This window comes from Sminthopsis crassicaudata, chromosome 6 (assembly GCF_048593235.1).
Source record: "Sminthopsis crassicaudata isolate SCR6 chromosome 6, ASM4859323v1, whole genome shotgun sequence".
Classification (NCBI taxonomy): Eukaryota; Metazoa; Chordata; class Mammalia; order Dasyuromorphia; family Dasyuridae; genus Sminthopsis; species Sminthopsis crassicaudata.
In genome coordinates, this window is record NC_133622.1 from 147118420 (window position 1) to 147144825 (window position 26406).

Consider the following 26406-nt stretch of genomic DNA (forward strand, 5'->3'; position numbering starts at 1 on the left):
AGGCCTGGAGGCTAAGGGTCCTATTGGGTTGAAACTGAATAGTGGCAGGGAATGAAGTTATTTATTGACAAGGGGACTGGTCCAAAACTAGCTGAGTTGTTTAGACACTGAAGAGCTGAAGTGAAATGTAAACACCACTGAGCAGCTCAGTATTGATCCCATCTCAGAGCCATATTTACTTCTCAAACTTTGACTAGATTTTAAAATGATATGATTGTCAGAATGCTCTGCTTCTTTTTTTTTTTTTTTCCCCCTACATTTCTACATTTCTAGGAAACAGAAAATCAGGCCTTCAGGATAGCTGGCCAAGACTCAAGTAAATATAGGCCTGCACATATTATACAGGTCATAGGGGAAACATAGAAATAATGAAAATAAAATACAGAAAAAGAATTCACACATTCCTGTAAGTTCTTGATCTTCTCTCTATTCCACACAAGACTGTGTGTAAGGTGGCTTCAGAGAAGTAAGGCCCATTTAGTATGGGTAGCTATGGCCAAAGAAATAATCACCAAGTGGCTAGCTCACCGCTGATGGCCTCTCCTTCCTTAGGTTTGTCTTTAGAAAGCAAACCTAATTAACAGTTGGGAGCAGCCATAAACTCTTTATAGGTTAGTGAAAATTGATAGAGCTTATGCTCTCCGGTTTAGCTTCAAGTGCCAACTATGTGTCACTTCAATATCACAAGGAAGCACTGGAGTTGTAAGGTTTAATCGTTAAGGATATCTTGCATTTTGTTCTAATTAGCTCAACCCTAATACTGACAAATTCAGTCTTCTTTTACTTGATCTTCACATTCTTTTCATTTACCCTTTCTTTGTCTTCATAGTTAAAAACAAAACAAAAATTTCTCTTCTTTGGTATTTAAGTATTGAGACTGTCCATGGAAGTAGTCAATTTAAAATGAGCTTCTGACTCAGTAACAAGAGCCCATGATGATTGCCCTGGCATAACCCTACTGCTATTTCTTTTGAATTTCCCTCACCTGTCATTTGTTTTTTTCCATCTTCCTCTGCTATTTTCTGTGTTTGGAGAGGCTTCCTTCTGATGTAGAGAAAGGTTATTCTATCATCTGTTTCCAACAGATTCCCTTCCCTGAGCTGCTTAATATTCAGAGGAGACACTACTATCCAGAGGCCATCCCACAAATATTAATAAACTCTCACCTGTTTTATTCTGCCAGCTTCGTAATCTGGAACCCCTGTGTATACACAAACTCACTTTTCCATTTCCCACAATTTGCTCCCTTATTCATAGTTCTTTCAAGCTTCCTACCTTTGGTTCACACTTTAGAGGTACCCACCCTTTCCAATATGCTCTGAGGTATATGTGCTCCATAGATAACTAACTTATTTTATTTATTCCTTTCATCTGGCTCTCATTCAGGTCTGCCCCTTTAGTGATACAGCCTCCCTAACCTCCTTTTCTAGTGCTTTCACTGATTCTTTCCCATTCACTGATTGAGAAGGGATATTGGGATGCTCTTAAAATTCTTTGATACAAAAAAAAAAAAGAGTTGTAAATATTTTTGCAAATATAAGTTCTTTTCTTCTTTTTTAATCTTTTTTTTTTTTTTTTTTTTTGGGTGAAACCCTAGAAGTGGTTTGCTGAGTCAAAAACAGGTACAATTTAGTAATTTGTTGTGGCCTAATTATAAATCTTTCTTTTAGCTTGGCTAGATTAATTTGTAGGCCTGCCAACAATGCTTTAATGTGCCCATTTTCTTGCAATCACTCCCTGGATTTATAATTTTGACAATCTGGAGTCCATAGGCAGAAACTCAGAGTTCCTTTAATTTGAATTTCTCTAATTATTAGCGACAAAATATTTTTTCATATGGTTTATATTTCTTCCTTTGAAGAATGCTTATTTATATCTCTTGACCATTTGTCAATGGAGAAATCACTTATTCTTATAATTTGACTAAGTTCCTTATATGTCTTGGAAATGAAACCTTTATTAAAGGAATTTGCTGCATGTCTTTCCTCCCTTCTCTTCTCAAATCTTTTTGTGTAGCTTAATTATTAATCAAAATAAAAAACCTCTATGATAAGATAATAATAAGTAATAGCTAATTATTCTATAGCTAATTAATGAAGCTTAACTTCCAAGGTTGTTGGGGGGGGGATAAAATGAGAAAATATTTGTAAAGTGTTTTGTAAACCTTCAAGTGCTATAGAAATATTACTGTTTATTATTTACAAATGTAAACTCAATGGTTTTAGTATTTAGCTTAATGATATAGCTTTCTGGCTTTGGGATATTGTTTAGAGCTATTATTCCTTCAGTCAATTGCTTTGAATTAATTTTGTATATATTTTGATTGACTTACATCTGTCCTTGTTGCAGGAATTGATATGTTTTTGTCTTTGTATTCCCAGGACTAGGAATGTAGCAGATTATTTGCATTGGTTTTGCATATTAAAAGTTCTCTCCAAATTGGTTCTCCCCCCACAATTCTTTGAACTTGTGTGAACTCTTTAGTGATTATTTTTTGCCCTAAAATTAATCAATCATTCATCATTTATGAAGTGTTGAGGCACCATGATGGGCTCCAACATACACAATGTAAAAATGAGATAGTTTTGCCATCAAGAAGTTTATATTCAACTTTCCAATATAGCTAGTCAAACATAAAGAAATAGTGATAATATGTATCAGTCAACTTCATACACATTTAAAACAAACATTTAATGGCATAGTGTTCAGAAGTAGTTTATTATGTTTCTCCCCCTTCTAAGAAGTACCAAGTTTCAACCCCAGTCCTGATGCATAGGAGGATGACAGTCTAGTAAGGTAGGGTGACATTGCATTTCCATTCCCCTTGACCTCAGAACAACAGGACACAGCGAATGCTGAAACAGGAAAGTACAAAAAAGAATTTTTTTAGTCATATGTTTCCAAATGTGGTCAATTGAAATTTTTTTCTTGTTTATGCACTTTTTTTTTTAAACAAAGTTTTTGTTTTTGTTTTTTCCTTTTCATTTGGGTGGGAAGGAGAGAAAATAAATTCTTGTTAACAGGAAAAAAGTAAAACAAAATAAAAATTATATTAAAAAAGAATCTTCAAGTGGTCTGTATAGCCTCTGTCCTCCATTTCCATTTCTGGTCTATCACCAACAAATATTTCTATCTGAGGGGGAAGAGCAAGTGACCTAGACCTAACTTTAACAATAGATGAGAGAATCAAAGGCTCCTCTCATTCTCTTTCCTCTGATACTGATTCTCTGCATAGATCAATAATAAATCATAGAAGAATGTGCCACAGTGGAAGTCCCTAATACATCTGTTGTATTGAAGAGCATCTATACTAGACAGACTAGGTCTCAGAATACATTAACATTCCAGGGAGAATGCTATTGATCCAGTGATTCCAGGAATATAGAAAGAAGTCTGAGAATCAAAATCAACAACCTGTCTCCCTTTGCCATTGAGCTTCTCTACTGACTGCATGGTGATGCTCCTGGGTTACTATCAGTGAGGTACAAATGATGCCTTTTCTTGATCCTTGGAAATGATGCTCCATCTTTCCTTTGTGACAGAGGCTCCATCTTTTCTAGAAAGCTGCCTTGGTCTAAAGTCATCATGTGTAACTGGGGACCAGAGGAAGCTAAACTTAGTAGCGGGAAAGGAGGACTGCTCTGAAAGGCTAAAGACCCAGCTTCTATCTGTTTCTAGCTATGTACCTTTGGGTAGCTTACTGAATCTCTATGGGTCCCAGTTTAATACTATTAACAACTGTCATTTATATTAAGGTTTTCAAAATATTTTTCTAAATCTATGAAATAGAGAGAATTCTCCCTATTTTACTGATAATAAAACTGAGGCGAAAGACATTATAATTTCTTATGCACATCACATAGCCAGGAAGAGTTTAAGCCAGTATTTGAATTCAGATCTTCTATTTCTTAGTGCAACACTTTTTCTACTGCAATTCACTATCTACTTTATATAAAATAAAGGGATTAGACTACGTAATGTCAGAGTTATGATATGGTAAGATTCCAATTAATATATAAGAGGCAATGGATTGAAGGCAGATTATGGAATCAGAAAGAGATGGGTTCAAGTCATCATCTCTGAGCAGGTGATTCTCAGATCTACTTCTCCAGGCCTACTCTTTCTTTCCACTTCCAGTCTTGAACCTCCAATTAATTGCTTACTGAACACTTCAAAGTGGATATCCTGAGCACTTTAACACATCCCAAACTGTAGTCATTATCTTTCCTTCCCAATTTTCCCCTCTTCCTAAGTCCCCTCTTATAGGTAAGGGTATCATCATCTTTCCAGTTACCCAGAATTGACCATGTAAGGCATCATCCTTGACTCTTCCCACTTCACTAACCTCCTTTATTCAGTCTGTTTCCTCTTGTGACATTTCTGGTATATTCCCCTTTCTCTGATCTAAATCTATAGGTCCTTATCATCTCATGCTTGGGCTGTTGAAATAGCCTGATGGTTGGTCTGCCTTCATCAGGTCTTTTCCCACAATAATTTCTTTAGCTATCCAAGTGATCTTTATAAAATGCAGGTCTAATCATCTCACCTCGTTATTCAGTAAACTTTAATGACTTCCTTTTACATTAGGATTCAAAAAACCCCTCTGGCATTTAAGGCATTTCATAACTTGTCCTGCCTTGCTAGTCTTCTTATACCATTCTGTTCCCCCATATACTCTATAGTCCCACAACACTGACCTGTTTATTATTCCTCTTATAAGAACTTTCATCTTCTAATACTATGAATTTTCACTGACTATCTTCCAAATCTAAAATTCCTTTTCATCTCTGCCTCTTGGCTTCCCTTGTTTCTTTCAAGTTAAAATTCCCAGCTAAAATATCACTCTCTCAAAGAAGCCTTTTTGGGACCCCCTTAAAGCTAATGCTTTCCCTTTGAGATCAGGTGATTGTTTGCATATTGTCTCTCTCAATATATCATGAATTCAATAAGGTTCTTTAACTAATGCCTTGAACACATTCTCACAGTGTGATCATTTGCAAGTTAATTAATCTCTCAGTAGCCTAAATACAACCCAGGATTGTTAAATTGTGGATGAATCACTAAGCTGCACACATATACAGCTACACCAGGGATTTCCTGTAATGTTCTCTTCTCTAAAATTTAATTGTTCTCTTGGTGCAGGTTTCTTGGAGGGCTTCTGGAGGCAGCCTTAATTTCAGTTCAGTTCAGTAATCCCAAATGCAGCCAGGAGTTAAAGTCCAAATCCTTTACTGTCTCTTCCAAAATCTTATCTCCTTCACTTGGGGCTCTGCTAGTTTTCTGGAGACCTTCCTCTCTCCTTGCTTCCCCAGAGCTCTTGCTGCTAGTCCTTTGACTCTGCCAGCTTCAGCCTCTCATCTTCCCAATGTCTCCATCCAGCACAAAGGTGGAAGTGGGAATGAATCTTGACTCTGAAGTTCTCCCGAAGTCCTCGCCCTAAATTCCCTGAAGTTCTCCCAAAGTTCTGAGAGCTTTTTGCTTATATGTTCCTCACTGAATATACACCAATCATTATATCACGAGGAAACCATTATTTGTTGTAGGATTAAATCAATGCTAAATTAGATTTCACCATTGTTTCCTCAATTCCACTTAGTACCTAGTTTCAAGTTCTGGCCCATAACATCTCCTTGTAGGGTCAGATCAATCATACTGAACCATGCTAAATTCGATAATTATTGTCTCTGTCCATTCCAGTGACTTAGCACTTTGTAAGAATCCTAACATCTCCCTACAATGATGAAATCACTGTACTTGGAGAAAAAAAATTGCTTCCATTGGTATAAAGCCATTGGTCAACTAATTTTGTTCCAGATGGATTTTCTTCTTATTTTTTTTTCTAGCTCTATAAAATAATTTTTTGGCAGCTTGATTGATATGGTACTGAAAAAGTAAATTAATCTAGGTAGAATTGTAATTTTAGAATTGTAATTTTATTATATTAGCTTAGTTACCTATTTGATATTTTCATAGTTATTTAGAAACAACTTAATTTTGTTTTATAATTATATTCATATAGTTCCTGGATTTGTCTTGGCAAGTATACTCCTAAATAATTTATATTTTCTACAATTACTTTAAATAGAATTTCTCTGTCTCTTGCTAGTTGGCAAATTTTTTGTTTTAATTTCCTCTTCATTAGTGGTGAATTCACTGGCAATTTCAGTTTCTTTTTCTTTTTAAATCAAATTAACCAAAGGTTTATCTATCTTATTTTTTTCTCATAAATTCACATTCAGAGTTATGATTACCAGCTGCGTATTTCCCTCTTTTGTATTTTCTCTCCTAGTCGTCCTTTTTATCTCTTTCCTTTCTGTCCCTCCATACCAGTGTTTTGTTTCTGACTCTGATCTCCCTCAACCTGCCCTCTCTATCACTCCTTTTCCTTTTCCTTTCCACATTTCTCCCGTTACTTTTCCCCTCCCTTCCATCCAACCCCCTTCCTTTCTTTTTTTTTCTTTCTCCTCCTACTTCTTTATAGGGTAAGATAAATTTCTATATCCAATTCAGTGCATGTTATTTCCTCTTTGAGCCAGTCTGATAAGATTAAGGTTCAAACAATGTTTATTCCCCTCCCTCCTTCCCCTCTACTGTGAAGTAGAGGGATCTAGTTTAGATCCATTTTACCTCCCCTTTCTTCTAGTTAAAATCCTTTTTTCTGCCCCTAACTTCTTTTTTATATTATCACTCAAAGTCAACTTATACCCACATGCTCTAACTGCTCTAATAAAGATACAATTCTCAAGAGTTAAAAGTATCATCTTCCCACCTGGGAATATAAACAATAAGTAAGGTAATTTTTTCCTTTCCTGTTTACCTTTTTTTTTTATGCTTTTCTTGAGTCTTATATTTGAAGATCAGATTTTCTGCTTAGTTCTTGTCTTTTTATCAGAAATTATTGTATGTTCCCTATTTTATTACATGCTCATCTTTTCCCCTCTGAAAGATTATGCTTAATTTTTCTAGGTAGTTGGTTCTTGGTTGTAATCCAAGCTCTTTTGCCTTATGGAATAGCACATTCTAGTCCTTCTGATCCTTTAATGTAGAGACTGCTTAGTCCTGAGTAATTCTGACTGTGGCTCCTTGAGATTCATTCACATGGTTTCTTTTTGGCTACCTGCAATATTTCCTCCTTAAGCTGATAATTCTGAAGTTAACTACAATATTTTTTGGAACATTTATTTTGGGATTTCTTTCAGAAGGTGATTGGGGGATTTTTTCAATGACTATTTTACTCTCTAATTCTGAAAGATCAAGGCAATTTTTCTTGTTGATGTCATCCAGACTTTGATCATGGCATTCAGATAGTCCAATAATTCTTAAATTATCTCTTCTGTAATTATTGGTTGTTTTAAAAATGAGGTGTTTTATATTTTCTCTTTTTTTTCATTCTTTTTAGTTTGACTTATTTTTTGATGTTTCTGTGTGGAATAGAGAGATAAGGTGAAGAATTTACAGGAATGTATGAATTCTTTTTCTGTATTTTATTTTCATTATTTTTGTGTTTCCCCTATGACCTGTATAATATGTACAGGCCCATGTTTACTTGAGCCTTGGCCAGCTATAAACATATTTACTTAACCTGAGCTGATAACATTTATCACTATTTGACATTTATCCATATTTAGTATTAGCTTGACCACAATCTGCTTGATTAAGCCTGAAGACCTGATTTTCTGTTTCCTAGAAATCAAGTGATTTTGGGGAAACAAGAAACCTTCCATTCCAATCTCTCTGAATAGCAACAACCAATTAGATGCCTCCCCCTCCCCTTCTCAATGCTCTTACTTGTGATGTAATCTCTTGTATAAAAGCTGTATATCTTTACTACTTCTTTAGCCCTCCTATCACAGCTTTCTCTTTCTTATCTCGTGATGGGATGGCTCATCCTCCAGAGGTTTTAATAAATAACTTTTCTGTTTTCTTCTGAGTTATCTCTGCATAATCATTTTAGGTAAGAGTCTTCTACATCCCTGACATCTCATAGAGTCATTAGCTTCCATTTACCTAATTTTAGTTTTTAAAATATAATTTTCTTCAGTTAGCTTATGTACCTTTTTCCATTTGGGTAATTCTACTTTTTAAGAATTGTTTTCTCCCGTCAATTTTTGTTCTTTCTGTTCCAAACTGTTGATTCTTTCTTATACACTTCTCATTTTTATTCTCAGTTTTTTCTACTCCTCTTATTTGACTTTTAAAATCCTTTTTGAACTCTTCCTAGAAGTTTTTTTTGAGTTTGAGACCAATTTATACCTCCCTCTGAAGTTTCACATGCAGGCATTTTATCTTCTTCTGAGTTAGTATTTTGATCTTTTCTGTCATCATAGTAGCATTCTTTGGTCAAAGTTCTTTTTTGTTTCCTACTCATTCCCCCTTCCTCCCCCCACCCCTTTTCGTGGCTTTTAATGTTGGACTCTGCTACTGAGACATAGGGGGTGCTGTCCCCATCTTCTTGTGTGAGGTCATTGGCTTTGAGCACTGGAATCTCAGATGTTTGGTGACTTGCTCACCCCTCTCGGGTAGTCCCACCTAGTCTTGCCTATTGTTGCCTGGTTTCCAAGGCTGGCAATTTGTCTTCTGTGTTGGAGATGGAAGTTCCACTGCTAGTCAGCTGATCTACTATTTTAATTGTGCTTTATTTTTATTTTATATTTTATTTAAATGTACTTGTATTTTAATTGACCAAGGGGTCTCAGTTGCTAATCTATGCTATAAGTAAGACCCTCCTGATAACTTGCCCAGACACCATTTGCACTGGGTTGTACTCTATTTCACCCAAGTGAGACTACTGAACTTCACTGAAACTTTACTGAAATCCTTCTAACCTACTGTAAGATGGAAAAATTGTTTCATGAAATCTCTTTGCATGTTCTGTCACTCCAGAATCTCTTCAGAGGCTTGATTTAAAGATGTTTCTAATGGAAACTGGGGAGATCTCTGGCAACTTTCTGGTTTGTTTCTCCTCCCCTTTGTCTCCACCAAGTCAATTGATTTTGTAAAACCTACATAGCCCACAAGAAGACTTTCTAGGAATGCTTTAGGTCTCTTGTCTAGAATAATTAATAAATGGAATATATATGATTAAAAAATTCTTAAGATAGGGCAACAGTTCTTTCTAAGAGGTAAAACATGTTTTTGTTAAGATAGGAGATGTAAATTACAATATTAGGGGACTTTCCTTATATCACCTTTGTTTGACAATCAATACCTTTCATAGACTGTCACTACCTTAACCTTTCCAACCATATTTTTATCACCATCCATCAGGTATCTTACAATCCAATCAAATTATACTACTTCTAATTTCCTAAATATTCTCCACTCTTTGCTTTTTGATTCCCTCTGTCTGGAATACACTCCATCTCACCTCTTCTTAACATTCTACTTACTCTTCATCCATGTAAACATGAATGTCCTTACATATTTCAGAAAAGATAAAACCAAAACTCTTCTTTGAATATGAACCCAGGTAATGCAGGCAGGAATCAAGATTCACTTTTCCTTCCAGTCTCTGCTTCTTTAAGCCTCCTGCATAATGCATAAGTCTCCTCATCTCAAATATGTGGCTTAGTATTGGTTACTGAATAAATTCTCTGCTTGACATTTAATATATTTCACAATTTGGTGCCCTACATTTTGATCTCCTCTCTCTGCACAGCACTCTGCAAATAATTTCTGAACTGAGGCAATCCTAATCTGTCATCATATATTTTAACATGTTAAAATTCCATTTTAAGCATTACTTATATTTTTAGATGTGTAATACCAATATCAATAATAAAAATCCTATCACTGTACACTTTCACATATTCAAACTGAAATTTTAAACATTTACTTATACTTGTAGACTTGTAACACCAACATTAATAAAAATAAGAACTTAAGATCTTTAATTTTAAGTTTTCATGTTTATTATCTCATTTGATCTTCTGAAGAACCTTCTGAAGTAGGCCAGATAGGTGTTATTAAGCCAACTTTATATTAAGTGATGAAACTAAGGTATAGAGGGATGAAAGGACAAGCTTTGTTATAGCACATATCTAATGAGTAGTGAAATTAGTAGTGGATGCCACAGTGCTTTATTCTTTTCTCAGGTCCACCCTCTTCATCTATTTCTAACTCATTTAGGATCTTGTGAGAGAGGATTCCTAATCTTTGTGATTTTTTTTTTTTTTCATGTAAATGTTAGGCACAAAGATGACCAAACAAATCTCTCACCATTTTCCTGATTGGAGGAGTTCAAACCCTTGGTTGATTTTGATGAAAGGCAGTTTATGGGTTATTACTGAATCCACGTCAATTTTCTTCTTCATATAATCACACACTAATAAAGGAATGCAGTCTCTAGTTTTATACTCTGTGAAGAAAAAAGATAAAACTAATGCTTGAACAATAAGGTTAACTTCATGAATCAAGTAAATTTCAAGTACACCGCATACGTAATGAACAGAGAAATATCTATTGATAGTTATATAAAAGTCTTCTTTTCTTTTTCAGATAACACAAGAAGCTGAATGATTGTCTAGCAGAAACTGTAGATGGGGCTTGTAGTCTCCTTGTCATATTCTTCTACTCATATTCTTGTGTATGTTCAAGTTACTTCTCTTCTGAAAGACTCTGAAAAGCCTCTACTTATCTATTCAAGATCAAATGCTTGAGCTGGTCATTCAAGGCCCTACAGAGTTTTGGACTTAATTTGCATTTCTTTGGATCATAATAAGATAGTAGATTTGATATCTGGAACACACCTATTTAGTCCAAGCTTCTAATTTTACAGATGAAAAAACTGAAGCCCAAAGAGAATAAAAATCTGCCCAGAGTCAGACAGTTCAGATAGTCAATCTGAGGCAGAATTTGAACTCAGATTGTGTCTAGTACTCTATATAGTGTCACATTGTTCCTACCCATTCACTCTATAGCCAAATTGGATCCCTCACTGTACTTTCTTTTCATATTTTGTTTTCTTATTTTCAAGTATTTGTTCTATGTGAGTAGAAAGTACTATCACCCTCCTCCTATTGAAATTTTAGCAATCCTCCAAGATCTAGTTCAAATACCATCTTCTCCATGAAGACTTCTGCTTCATTCTGCTTGGATAGGATCATTCCTTTTTCTTCCTTTCTTCCTTCCTTCCTTCCCCCTTTATTTTAACTCTGTGTATGTATGTGTCTCTGTTTCAAGTGTATCTTCTGTTAACAACATATTGCTGCGTTCTGTTTTTTAATCCATTCTATTTGCTTACATTTAATAAGTTCATCCTATACACATTCATAATTATGATTAGTATATATTATATTTCCCTCCATTCTTTTTTCTTCTCTTTATCCTTCTCTCTCTCTTTCTCTATCTCTCTGTCTCTGTCTGTTTCTCTGTCTCTCTTCTCCTTCTTTCCCTCCCTCCCTCTCTCAACTCTGTCCCTCCTCAAAAGTGTGTTTTGCAAGTGACCTCCCTTAATCTGTCCTCCATTTTATTTCCCTTCCCACTTTCTTTTATCCTCTTCCATTTCTATCTCCTAGGTAACATAGATATCTATATAGTCTTCCCTCTTTGAACCAATTCTGATGAAAATGAGATTGAGATATTGCCTGCCTCCTTTCCCTCCTTGCCATTAAAGCTCCTCCTTGCTGACCTCTAACATAAATGTTACATAATTTCCCCTATTTTTCCTCTTCCTTTCCCTCCTCTCAGCACATCCTTCTTTCTCACCCCTTAATTTTTTTTTGTTATCCTCACATAATAACCGTGTCTTCTATGTAGACTCCTTCTAAATTGCCTAAATTTAGAATTTTATATATCCAAAGACTTTGTGATGGAAAATTCTATCCACATCCAAAGGAAGAACTAATGAATACTGAATGCAGATTGAAGCATATTATTTTCATTTTCTTCATTTCTGTGTATTTTTCTTTTTGTCTGTTTAATATTTCACAACATAGATAGTATGGAAATATATTTTACAATTATGTAAACCTACATCATAAGGTATCAAATCAATCAAATAATGTATATTTGATTTACTTACTGTTTCAGGGAAGGGGCAAAGAGGGAGGGAGGGAGAAAAATTTGGAACTCAAAATTTAAAAAAAGAATGTTAAAAATTAGCTTTATATGTAACTAAAAATAAACTACTATTTAAAAATAAAAAGAAATTTTATACATACATACATATGTATATATTCTTTCAATATAGGGATATATACAGTTAAAACTTATTGAATGCTTAATCATTTTTTCTTCCATGTTCACCTTTTCATGCTCCTTTTGAATCTTATATTTGAATGTTAAATCTCTAATAATCTCTTTTTTTTTTTTCATCAGGAATGCTTGGGATTATCTATTTCATTATATATATATATATATATATATATATATATATACATATACATATATGTGTGTATATATGTATTTTTTTTCTTCTATATAATCTTTTAGGAGAAAGTTTTGCTGGGTAGATTATTCTGGGTTATAACCCTAACTTCTTTGTCTCCTAGAATAAATGTTTGTTGATTGATTTATGTATTGATAACAGCCATAGATGAATGTGACCTATTTTAAATTGCATCTAATAGTAATTAATATTTACAAATTTGCTACTATAACAATATTCATTAGTCAGGGATATGTGTATAAATATTTAATAACTGATTTCAAAAAATATACATATGACATAATTTTAAGTTTAATCCTCATATTTAACATTTTATCCATCATTTTTTTTAAGCCTAGATAATAAAACAAGTTAAGTCCTGATTTGTTTTGTCAATTTCAGAGGCGTGAATATTTACACTGAAAATTTAAGAATTAGTTTTTGTGAACTGGCTTTATTTGATTCCAGTACATCCTAGATTTAGAAAGGAATAAGAATGCTTTTAGCTCTGTTTTGGCTTTCTCTGTAACAGTACATACCTGATACATAATAGATGCATAATAAATGCTCATTATTTGACTAATCCATTGATTGACTTCATTCCTCTCTCTTATTCTATAAACGTTAACCACTATATGTGTCCCACTATTTCTGGAAAATTCAAGGGGATTTATTAAAGTTAACCTCCCTGCTCATTTGAAGTTTTCTTCTTACCTCCTATCAAGCACCCTTTTAGCGTCCGACCAGATAGTAGCTTCATTGGGTCAAAAGAGAACTGGGATTTTGCTGGTGATACCCCAATAATAACACAGACACCATAACTCATGTTGCAGGATTCCAGAGCAGCAACCTAGGGTTAATGATATAATCACATATTCTTCTGTCACATCTCTGGTCACATAGAGTTTTAATGTGAAGTTTTTTATCATAAGGACCAGTAGAATTACTGCCTAGTTGACACATAGATCATATTCATTTGAGTCACATGATTTAGATTGATTATAAATTCCCATTTCTTGATTGGGGTCAAATGTCAAATGGAGTTTTTTCTTAGGCCATCTCCTGTCATCTTTCTTCCCTTCTCCTATGCTTTATTCCTCATTCCATTTATTTAAAAATATATCTTTACAGAATTAGAGTATGTCTTCATTTTTCCATATCCTAATTTGTTTAAGGCATATAATATAATATTTATTATAGTTTATGCCTCCAGTTTCTACTCCTTCTAAACCCTTTCTTCTACTTGTCTTCTTTCTCTCTATTACTTTTTATATTTGCCTGTTCCTTTCCTTCTCTGTCTCATGTCTTTCATATATTCCCATACCTTTAGTATTTCTTCCTTCTTTTATTTTTGGTAGATTTCTTGCTCTTTAAAGGAAGGCCAGGAAGAGAGAAATAGAGAGGGAAAAAAACATGAAAAAGGATGAAGGAGAAAAAAGAGAGAGAAAGAAATAGAGACAGAGACAGAGACAGAGGAATTTTTATAGAGTTTCACCCTTTTGAGCAGCTTAGTTTGTCTTTCACTGATTGGCTATCTGTGTCTTTAAAACTGGTAAGATTGAGATCTTGATTGTATTTCCCACCATCTTTTCATCTATGTTCTTTGCAGTGGCTCGTTGTACCTGATTTGATGCCATTAAATTAATAGATGAGAGGGAAAGGCAAGTTCCTCCTCTATTTTCTCTCGCTTTGATCCTGGCTCTAAGAAGGGTCCTGGTGGTGGTGTTTATTTCTTTATATGCTCTTTGTCCTCATTTTAGGTGCTGGAGCTGATCACAGGACTGAGAATAAGCCAGGAGTGTGTGTGGGGTAGTGCAGCCAGGCAGTCAAGTATGAAATCTCTGAGAAGCCAGGGTGCCTAGGACTCAAGCTTTAGAGAGGTTTTGAATTTAGAACTGGGATTGTGCTTTTTGGAAACCAGGTAGTGTGGGGGTGGGGAGGGGAAGTGATTATACCTCCCCTTTGTAGAGATAGTGGAGTAAAAGGCTAAAGATATTTATTCTTCCTCCTTTTGAGCTACCTCCCTGCCACATGTGGGAGACAGCCCTTTTTACATGTAGGGGTTCATTTGGGATTGGTCCTCCTTATATTTATTTGTGTATATTATAATATTATATCACTAGGTACAAAGTGTAGTTACAATGATTTAAACATTTTCCAGTTACCAAACATTGAAAGTAAGGTAACTTCCCATGTGTGTTAATTATCTTCTTAATTTTAAGTACTTTTTGATAAAGTTAAATTAGTTGACTACATGGCTATTTGCTGATCTAAAACATATTTTTTCCCCTGTGCCTGGAGGTAACATACCATGGTGTCAGTAGTCCCAATAGCCTCAAAGGTAAAGTCAGCACCAAGTCCAGTCATCTCCATCACCACCTGCTGGATGGGCTTCTTGAAGTTTCGGGGATTAAGGCAATCAGTGACCCCAAGAGCTTTTGCCTTCTCAAATTTCCCTTCATTGATGTCAATGCCAATGATCCTGGAAGCACCAGCTGCTTTGCACCCAAGAACAACTGCAGAGCCGACACCTCCAAGCCCAAAGACAACACAGGTAGAACCAGGAGTCACCTGTACATGAAGAACACAAATTCCTAGTGAGACTTTAGGGCTGAATAAACCTGCACCATCAAAATAGGAGAAATGTTCTGCACAATTTGCCTACATCTTTACAAGGTACTTTCTTGATCATTTTGGTTGGTTCAGCCATAACTGACGTTGATTAGGGAAAACCTTGTTCACTGAATTGCCCATCAACACATGCTTACCTGTGCTCTATTAACCGCAGCTCCATAGCCTGTGGTGAATCCACAGGCTAATATACAGACATTCTCCATGGGTGCATCATCATCAATTTTTACTACTGAAATCTCATGCATCACGGTGTATTCAGTGAATGTGCTTGTTCCAAAAACATTATGCACTTTCCTCCCTCTGCATGTAAATCTGGTGGTACCATCAAGCATCAGTCCAACTGGAGAAAAGATACTAGTCCACAGAGACAGAAAGACAGATACACATGAAGAGAAATGAGATCCATCAATTCTGGGTCAAGATGTTAGCAGATAGTGATAGGAAGGCACTTACTCTTCTTTTAAGCAACAGTTGCCCTTGGCATGTAAGCAGGAGTCACATTCTCTGCACTGAGGTAGAAAAGTCAATATGACTTTATCTCCTAAGGGAGGAAAACAAGAAAATGAACCTCATTCTGGATGGAGAGAAAAAGTGAATACCATCAAAATAAAATGTGGAGGTTATTCAGCATACTGGATACAATGGATTTCATGAAAAATAACTCACAAAGTTGGAATGAGAGCTCATCACATAATTAGCATTAAGAATTCAAATGTTCTTTGCTGGAAGAAGCAATTTTCCTCTTGACCTGGCCAGATAAATGACCACATGATAGCTATTGGTTTTATGGGCATTAATTCTCTGGCATTTTAAACCCTGCAAAGCTATTACATGTTCAAGAATGACAACAATATCTGTGTCTTACACTCGCTGGAAAAACTTTCTAGATAGAGGCTAATAAATTACTTGCTAATAAACTTAAAACCTCCCAACTATATATGAAAGATGTTTAGTGTCCTATACAATCCTCTTTTTTTGTTCTTATACACATATCAACATATTTGTGTTTATTGAGATTGCCAAATTTAGAGTAAAAAAGAAAAATTAAAAGCAAAAATATTGAGGTGATCTTCTTATAACCCCTGTGCTTGTACTCTTTATTTTTGAGGATCACACTTGTGTGGAACTCTGAAAAGCTTGTATAAAGGTTTAAGGGAACTGTACTTTTGAGAAGCGGCTTGGTTCTCCAATGTCCCTACCACATCCGTGAATCCTAGCCCCCACAGCTGTGAATTCCAGCACACTAGAGAAACTATAAGATGTTTTGATAATCATTATCTCACTCTCTGAGCAGAACTGGCCAACTCCAGGAACCGCTTTGACCCACACTGGCGTTCTGTGATAAGAATCTGGAGGTTGCTTGGGGAAGAATGTATCCTTTTTTCAAAAATAACCTTGCTGTACTGAAAAAACTTTTATTTATTCTGTATTGGGAATGGAATAAAGAGAGAAAGGTTCAGAGATTTTCACTGCAACTGCCTCTCTGTCTCCTTGTATAATTATCGTTCTCTCACATGCCATGATCTATTTGCTGGTCAGAATTAAATCCCCAGTAGCCACTAGCAGGTGGCTCCCATAACACTTCACCTTATTCAGTCTTTTGACTGTCTTTCCTGAAAATCATCCTAGACCTTTACTCTCTAATCTTCAGGCTTTCTTGTTCAACTGGCTTATTTCCAACTAAACATAGCTAGATTTCCCCTATCTTTAATAAGCTCTTATTTGATTGTGCCATCTCCTTAAACCATCCTTTTCCCCCTCTCTTCTCTTTTACAGACAAATTCAAAATTGTTTACATTCCTTGGTCTTTAATTCTTCTCATTATCATTCACTTTTCAACCTTTTGCAATGCAGCTCCCAAACTCATTACTTAATCGAACCTGATCTCTCCAGTGTTGTTTCCTTATCAAACAAATCCAATGGCCGGTTCTTAAACTTCATCTTTCTTGATGTGTATGCAGCATTTAATGCCACTGACCAGTGCTTCTTTCTGAATAGTGTATCTTCTCTTCTCTTGGGAAGGGCCATTTCCAAGGAACAAAACCATTCTTAAAGCTGGTGTTGCCTTTTGGGAGAGACCAACTGAGCAGAATGCGTTTCTGGTTTTATATTTGTGAAATCTGAATTTCTACAAGAAAATTCCAAAGGAAAGTCCTGTTTGCTTCCTATTTGAAGGTGGAATTGGCCTTCTGGAATTTGATGTGGGACAAAGGGATGCTTCTTGACAGTCTATAGGCTTGTCAAGGCATCCAGAAATAGGAATTATAGAGGCATTTCTCCCACTTTACAATCCAAATGATCTGCCTCAGTTCCCCTCATTATTCACTCATACAATCACAGACAAGACTTTCCTTCCCCTCACTTATACCCAGGTTTTTTGTCTAAGAAGCACAATTTTTGTGTCTCAAAAACTATATTCAGTTTGGTACTAGTAAAGAAAGATTTTTCGAGTGTAAGACCAAAGCTAAGTTAGAAGTGATTTTATACACTTGGGAAGGTTTATAATTTTTTTATGTTAAAATCTATGTTAAATCCAATATCTGTATAAGTAGTTATACAATTATATTACTGCACAAGAAGAATCGGATCTAGAAAGAAAAAAAAACCTGAGAAGGAAAATAAAAATGCAAGCTAACAATAACAGAGAGAGTGAAAATTCTATGTTATGGTCCACACTCAGTTCCCATAGTCAGGCCTCTCTCTGGATTTAGATGGGCTCTCTTCATTACTGAACAATTGGAACTGGTTTGAATCAACTCATTGTTGAAGAGAGCCACGTCCATCAGAATTGATCATTGTATAGTCTTGTTGTTGCTGTGTATAATGATCTCCTGGTCCTGCTCATTTCATTCAGCATCAATTCATGTCAGTCTCTCCAGGCCTCTCTGAAATCATCCTGCTGGTCATTTCTTACAGAACAATAACATTCCATAACGTTCATATATCATAATTTATTCAGCCATTCTCCAATTGATGGGCATCCACTCAGTTTCCAGTTTCTAGCCACCACAAAGAGGGCTGCCACAAACATTTTTGCACATATGAGTTCCTTTCCCTCCTTTAAGATCTCTTTGGGATATAAGCCCAGTAGAAACACTGCTGGGTCAAAGGGCATGCACAATTTGATAACTTTTTGATCATAGTTCCAAGTTCCTCTCCAGATTGATTGGATGTATTCACAGTTCCAACAACAATGTATTAGTGTCCCAGTTTTCCCACATCTCCTCCAACATTCATCATTATCTTTTCCTGTCATCTTAGTCAATCTGACAGGTGTGTAGTATTATCTTGGAGTTGTCTTAATTTGCATTTCTCTGATTAATAGTGATTTAGAGCACCTTTTCATATGACTAGAAATAGTTTCAAATTCTTCATCTGAAAATTGTCTGCTCATATCCTTTGATCATTTATCAATTGTAGAATGGCTTGATTTCTTATAAATTTGAGTCAATTCTTTGTATATTTTGGAAATGAGGCCTTTATCAGAACCTTTGAATGTAAAAAGGTTTTCTCAGTTTATTGCTTCCCTTCTAATCTTGTCTGCATTAGTTTTATTTGTACAAAAGCTTAACTTACTGTAATCAGAATTTTCAAGTTTGTGATCAATAATGATCTCTAGATCTTTGGTCACAAATTAGGAAGGTTTATAATCTAACATATAACTAATAATCTTCTCTCAGTCTCTCCCAGATCTGAAACTTATAATGGACTTGTATATATGTTAATCTCCTTCAAAATTCCTTTCCTTTTTATAGAGAATTTGATCATTTTTGTAAAGTGGTAGAAAGGAGAGGTTTCTGACCTCAAACACCATTTTTGGGTTCATTCTCACCTGGTTTCACAGTGCTCACACCTTCTCCAATACTTTCTACCACCCCAGCTCCTTCATGCCCCAGAATTGCAGGTAAAGGTACTGGGTATGTTCCATTTATTATGTGATTGTCTGAACCACAAATCCCTGAAGATATAACCTGCATGACAATTAAATGACATCAAACACAACAGAATATTTTATTCCTATAATATCAGATTACTGAACCTAGTATAGTGTATACTTGTATAGTTAAAAACAAAAACAAATAAACCCTGTAATCATAGAAAATTTAAGTTTCTTAAATAGAATCCTCTTTCTTATTATCTGGATAGCAGAATGTTTGTTTGTAAAACTGGGTGGTCTGGGGCAGCTAGGGGGCCCAGGTATCCTTAGATGGTTATTTTCCACCTTGGTTGAAGAATGAATAAGGCAGGCTGGCAAAGCATGTGGTTCTAAAGAAAATCAAAAGCCCTGCTATTGGATCCATATATTCTCTTTTGATTCTGGTGAATTTATTCAATGACACTCTTAGCTTGATCATATAAAGCTGACCTAATGCATATTATGGCTGATAAAACAGGTTATATACTACACCCAATGTTGTTGTTGGTGAATCATATTTGACTATTCCCTACCCAATTTGGGGTTTTCTTGGCAAAGACCCTGGAGTGGTTTGCTATTTCCTTCTTGACTTCATTTTACAGATGAGAAAATTGAGGCAAAATAGAGTAAAGTGATTTGCTCAGGGCCACATAGCTTGTAAGTATCCGTGGGTAGATTTGAACTCAAGTTTCCTGACTCTGGGCCTGTTGCTCTGCCTGCTCCACCATTTAATGGTTCTGCCTATCCTCATAGTAGGTGCTTAATAAACGCTTGCTTAATGACTACAAATGCATCTTGTGTTTTCAGTGTCTAAAAGTATAGCTCAGAATGCTTACCATTAATAGTAAGTCAATAGTTGAGGAGATATTGAGGATCAGTGAAAGATTGAGGATGAAGAGGAATTATTTTTCTGGAGATGAGGTGCAATAGGGGTAAGGGCACATGCATGGAAGTTTGATTTGGCAAGAGAAGTATTTCATGACAAATAGGGATGAAGGCAGAGAAGACATCTGAGTTCTGTGAAATGAAAAGGAAAGGTGAAGAGAACTTTTTGCAAATGGTTTTAACTTTTTCAGTGAAATAAGAGAAAAAATTCTCAGCTGAAAAAATTAGGAGATTTGAGAAGGCATGAAATCATTTGAAGTTATCATTATGGTAGGGAGAATGAATTAATTATGGAGGATTGCCTTACATAGTGAATGTTCACTTGAGATTAGCTAGCATGAATTTGTGGTGAAGTGAGCAGCTTCAATATTTCTGTAGCATCATTTAGCAGAACATGAATTGAAGCTGAGATAGAAAATAGTGAGCAGCATCCAAGATTGGGGCTTGACTAAATTGATGGAAGATTTAGGGAAGAGACATGGTTACATGAAACAAGAAAACAGCTGTCTTGCTTTTCTACCTTTGGAAGGAATATCCACATGGATTTCTCAGATTTATCCCCTGAAGTATACCAGAAAGAAGAATATATATTACATTTGTGGGAAATTGGGCCCTGATAGCTCCTTTAATTATTCAATATGATTAATATTGTCATATTGTTAATAGGCTATCTATCAGGGCTTCTTAATCCTTTTAGAGTCATGAACCTTATTTTTGGCGGTCTGGACCCTATTTTTGAATAATATTTTGAAATGATTGAAGGAAATACTAAATTTTTACTAGATGTTAGGCAAAATAATTTTTTTTTTTCTTGTACAAGTTCATGGACAACTGAAATCTATTCATTATCAGTCTAAGGTTAAGAATCTCTGCTTTACTGGGAGGGAAACAGAAAGTACTAGAATTAATTTTCAAATATTCAAATTTCTATTTAATTTTTGCTAATCAAAATCCACTGAACTTCTTGTCTCCCATTAGCAATCATTACGCACATGTCTATGCTTCCTGTGGTGATTATTCCATCTTGGTTGATGGAAAATGGCTTCTGCAAATGATGAAGTAGGAAGTTCAAGATAAGGAATAGTCCTGTGATTTCATTTATATTGCAGACTTCAGGATGGTGAAATTTTTTCTACCAATGTACAACTTATAGTCTTAGGGAGTCCCGAAGTCACAGAGTCAGATTGTCAGAAATTAGGCTTGAATTTGATCTCTCTGGCTTTAAGACCAGCTCTCTATTCAGCTATGTCTCATGAGCAAGTAGTAAGTTTTATGAATAGAATCCTTGACCTTGTCTGTTCTTTAGTTGCTTTTTAATTGTGTCCAATTCTTCTTGACTCAATTTGCCTCAGAAACTGAGGCAAACAGGACTGAATGATTTGCCCAAAGTCACACAAGTAGCAAGTATATGAGGCCAGATTTGAAATAAGGAAGATTAATCTTCTTGACTCCAGGCTTGGTGCTCTATTCACTGTGCAATCCAGTTGCCCTTGGCAACTAAGTAAATTTTATTTACTTAGATTTAAATTAAATCTAAATTTTAGAAAAAATTGGATTAATAAATACTACTGGAAAAATAAAATGCATATTGTTTGCAGACCATTGTATCATTTTCTTTACAAGTATGGATGTTCAGACTTTAGTCTTATCAGTTTCTGGAAAATGAAGATGGATATTTAGAAAACAAAAGATTATTTAATGAAACAATTGTTAATTGTTAAGCAAGTAGATATGTATGTATGTTGAGAATGTGATTAGTCTGATAGTCTTTAAGATCTATATTTTATATTTTTGCATTGTCTCTTCTTTTCTCTGAAAGAACAGTAGTTAATGATGATGTTGATGACAGAACTTGAGGTACTACTCTAAAGTTGTAGGGAATTTTTTTTTCCTAGGAAATAAAGACATCAGATTTGGAGCTGTTCACAATCTGTCACAATCCCAGCTTTTAAAACTTTCCACTTCAAGATTCAGTTCAGGTGTCATCTTCTTTGGGAAGCTTCTCCTCACCCCCATGGTTGTTGGGGTCCCATGTCTTTCCTTCCTGACATTATCCTGTATTTCTTTGTGTGAATACATATTCTGTCTTCCCAGTAGAGTAAAACCCCTTGATGACAGACTTTTCTATTATTAAATGTCTTTTTATTTCACCAATGCTTTTCACATAGAGATGCTTAATAACATTTTTTGATTTGGATACAATTGCATATAATATCTCTTTAGGTAGTGTCTTGGAATATGGACCTGTGCTTCATGCTATGCATATAATGGGGGATATGACTCCTGGTTGGATGAAAGAATATTAACCCAACCATGTTTATTGATAAAGATCAGTTGGTTGTAGAGGCAGAGAGGCAGTCTAAAGAAACAGATGGCTTCTTGAACTTTTGAATGATAGAAAAATACATATAGAAGATTAAAACCTCCAAGTCTCCATTTCCTGAAACAGGAATTCCTATTGAGTTTATAAAGTCATTGGGGGATAATCATAAATATCAACTTTACCTTAATTCGAACCTCTCCAGCCTTTGGTGGATCAACTTCCACTTCCTCAATAGACAAGGGAGCATTACTTGTCCAGGCAATGGCTGCCCTACATGTGATGACCTGTCAAATTAATAAAATAGAACATGATTCTTATGTAAGCTGAAATTATGTTGGCATCATTTTTACTAAAGGCATCCTGGCTGTCTTTCTTACTATTTTTTTCCAGCTGGGGATGGTTTCTAACCTGTACATTTTGGATAAATGTAAAAATAAATATCTAAAGAAAAGAAACAAGTAGTTATGAAATTACATAGTAATGTGCCAAATATTGTGCTAAGTATTTTTATAAATAATCTCTCATTTGATCCTCACAACAATTCTGGGAGATAGGTACTATTATTATCCTTATTTTATAGATGAGAAAACTGAGGTAGGCAGAGGGTAGTATGATTTGAATTCAGATCTTTCTGACTTTAGGTCCAGCATTCTATTTATTGTACCACTATTCAGTATATTATGAAAATAGCCAAAGTACAAAATTTAGAACATGGATTCCTTTCCACATTTGCTGCTGGATGGATTTCAATGGATGTCATTTGTGTCCTTAGCAATTTTTGTGCATTGGAAAGAGTTAATAGATCTATAATCTAAAGACTTGATTTCACACTCAGGCTCCACCATTTATAAGTTAGATTACCATGAATAGCTCACTCATCTCTCTTATGATCAGTTTTTCTCTGAAATGAGAATATTTATTTGATGTTGAGAGTTTCAAAGGAATGATGTAAGCAGAATTGTTTTTATTAATTATAATGTGCTATATAATGTAAAATGTAATTTCCTTTGGTTAAGTGTTCAATGGAGTTTTAGTAGAACTAAATATCTAGACATTTTCAGGATGACTGTCAATTCTTGCCCCATTCCAAAATTGAGAAGATGGAAATTCATCACCATAGTATAATCATAAGGATATAGATGTTTCTTTCTTTCTTTTAAGAAAACTATTTATTTAAAACTTAAATACGAAATAGAAAAGAAAAAAGAAAAAGAAAAAATTTACCATGTGTATAGCAGAACCTAAAGGATGATTCAAAATATGTAACAAATTTCCATTTCAAGAAAATGTACATAATAATAAAAACACATATTCAGAACGGCTCATCTTTTATTTGCTTCATTGTAGGTTTTCTTTTGTTCTCTGTTGTACCCTTTTAATTTATTCTTTTTTTTTTCCTTTTCCTCTCTTCCCCCCCTTTCCCAAGCAGGCTACAGTTAAGCATCAATATCTTTATGTGTGTAGGCATATATATTATATGCTATAGTGATATTCCAACCTTATACTTGTTTTGAATAATCTAAAACAATATTAATAGGGCTGCTACATAATGTAGATTTCTCTCTTTTGAAGGAATCTTTTTAAACTTTGACTTTGTCTGAAATCGATTATTACTACACCTACTTTCCCCCCAATACATTCTACTATTGATCATTATTATTGTGTTTGTGTATATCTCTTGTTTCCTATTCCTCTTAACTTCTACTTTACTTCTGCTAGCTTGCCTTGCTATTACTTAATCTCCCCTCCTCAAGTAACCCTCACTCATACTCTCCCTCTATCCTTACCTTCCCTCTTTATACCATTCTACACACTTAATCCCATTCCATTAATCTACATACTCCTCTGTACTCTGCCTTATCCTATTTCTTCTCCCTTATTTCTTTATACATTTTGGAGAGTTTTATACTATATATGTCTTATTCCCTCTTTAACTCATTCCCAATAAGAGTAGGACTTCAGAACTACTTACCCTCCTTCCTTGTCTAATTCTTCCATGTCAGTTTTTGCCCTCATACCTCATTTGTATAAGATAATTACTTTTCATTCATTCATTCATTTTTTAAAACCTTTTCTTACATAGTTTTGCTTTTTGGAACCACCACATGCTCAGCTTTGTTCCAATCTTTCTTTTGAACTACCCAATTACTAATGACAATTTTGGACTTATGGTTTACATTTCTATATATAAAACACAAACAGCCCTTATTGAATTCCTTGAAGTTAATCTCTGATATTTACCTCATATTTCTCTTGATTCTTTTATGTCAAAATTTCTGTGTTCAAGAATTTGTTTTTTGAAATAAAATCTTGAAAGTCTGGTAATTCCTTGAATGTTATTTTTTTTTTTTTGTTTAGAATTAAGCTTAATTTTGCTGAATATAATATTTTTGGTCACAACCCTAGTTCTTTTATCTTCAATATGTAGTATTCCTAGACCTGCATTCTTTTATTTTAATCACAGAGAGGTTTTGTGTGATTGTAGTTGTAGTTCCAGCCTGTTTGAATTTATTCTTTTTTTCTTCTTTATTGTTGTTGTTGTTGCTTGTAAAATTGTCTCTTTGATCTGAGAGTTTTGAAATTTAGCAATTATGTTCCTATGCATTTTCCTCCTAGGTGTCTTTCAGATAGTCACCAGTGAATTTTTTTTTCTGTTTTTACTTTTCCCTCTTATTAATTTTTTTTAATAGCACCGTTTCATCTTATGTTTTTAATAATTTACCTTTTTCCAAATACATCTTTATAGTCATAAAGTGAAATGATATGCTTGTTTTTTCCTATTACATTCTCATTAAAATATGAAAGCTGTATTTACTAATAGTAGATATAACAACATTGACTGGACTGATCAACTAAATAGCCCACATGGCAAAACTCATTCTATATATACATGCAATAAGAAAACTTTTCTTTATAAAAGAACCTAGACTTCTTCCTTTATCTTTCTTCAGATCTTCTCTAATTGTCCTAGGATAACTACTATTCTGCTCCAACTACTGTTTGTTTTTAACTACTCTATGTTTGCCCTGAGGCACAATTTTGTCTTTTTTTATGGATGAAAGCTTATTATTTTTTGATCAGTAGTTTTGCCATCTTTCCAGAATCCTTCCCTAGATTTTATCTTTCAAGTGGGAGAAAGTAATCCCCTAAAAATGCTCAGAATTTTATATTCTGTTCCTTTTTTCCAGGGAGAGGACCGATTGTGATCCTTTCTTTCTTTAGGGCCTTGGGTTGTGTTTTTTTTTTTAATAAAAATAATGACCATTCCCAAACCTATTATTATCAAACTTGTTTATATCTAAGTGTCTTGGTGAAAGTGAGTGGACATGTGATTTTTATTACTGTAGGCAATTTCTAATGCGGAAATTCCTTCCACCAATACAGATCAGCAACTTTCCTGCTGTACATTTAGACCTGGGAGGCACCTTTAGAAGTCACCTAATTCAAACTCTTCATTTTACAGATAGGGAAAGTGAAGCCCAAAGTGACAAAGGTAGTAAGTAATAGAGACAAGACATGACACCAGGGCCCTCTGGTTCGAAACCCAATACTCTTTGTTGCTCTACCTTGCCTGAAGTCCTGAAAAATTAAATGATTCATCTTTGGAGGCACCACCAGTATATAGACTAGAGCTTGAATCCAGGTATTTCTGACTGTAGACCTAGGCCTCTAAGTAGCCTCTCATGACATCAATGCAAATTAAAGATGATTAGATTTAAGCACCTTATTCAAAGGATTTACCAAGTGTTTTCTCTAAGTAGCAAGAGCTTTTATTGCAATAAAATATATATTTTATAATAATTTGACTTAAAATAATCAGAAATACATCAATGCTTAAATAAGTTCTTGCATGTACAAGCAACATAATATAATTTTATATAATGAATTTATTCAGTTAATGAGACAACATACACTTTATCTGTCCACTTTATGTATAAAATTGAAGAATGACAATACATTTCTAGAAAAAAAAAAACCAAACTATACTTACTTTGCCAGTGGTTTCCACACAAAACTTAGCTTGCTTCATCTTTCTATCTCAAAAGTACCAGAGAAAAACAGGAATCTTCTGCTTGTCTTGCTGAGAGGAAATCATTCCCTATATTTATAGTTCCTATAAACATCAAAGCTCTTTATTTATTGCACATTTACATACTCATTAAAGGAGCAAGAAAGTCTAGAGATGAGATGAGTGGAGTGAAAATACTAATAGAGCAGTTACAAAGAAGTTAGAAAAGAGGAGAGGAAGAGGGAGGGACATGGTAGGGATTTTCTAGTTTG

General features: G+C 34.7%; 1 protein-coding gene across 1 annotated transcript; it reads right to left on the bottom strand.

Moving 5' to 3' along the window:
* Positions 1-2830: 2830 nt before the first annotated feature.
* Positions 2831-26155, bottom strand: LOC141546152 (alcohol dehydrogenase 1-like). The gene is made up of 9 exons (XM_074273776.1): positions 26117-26155; positions 22308-22409; positions 18834-18972; positions 15455-15542; positions 15136-15355; positions 14678-14938; positions 13082-13217; positions 10219-10357; positions 2831-2855 (listed from the first exon to the last, which is right to left on the bottom strand). Exons 1-9 carry the CDS (start codon positions 26153-26155, stop codon positions 2831-2833), a joined length of 1149 nt encoding a protein of 382 aa, XP_074129877.1.
* Between the last annotated feature and the right edge of the window lie 251 nt (positions 26156-26406).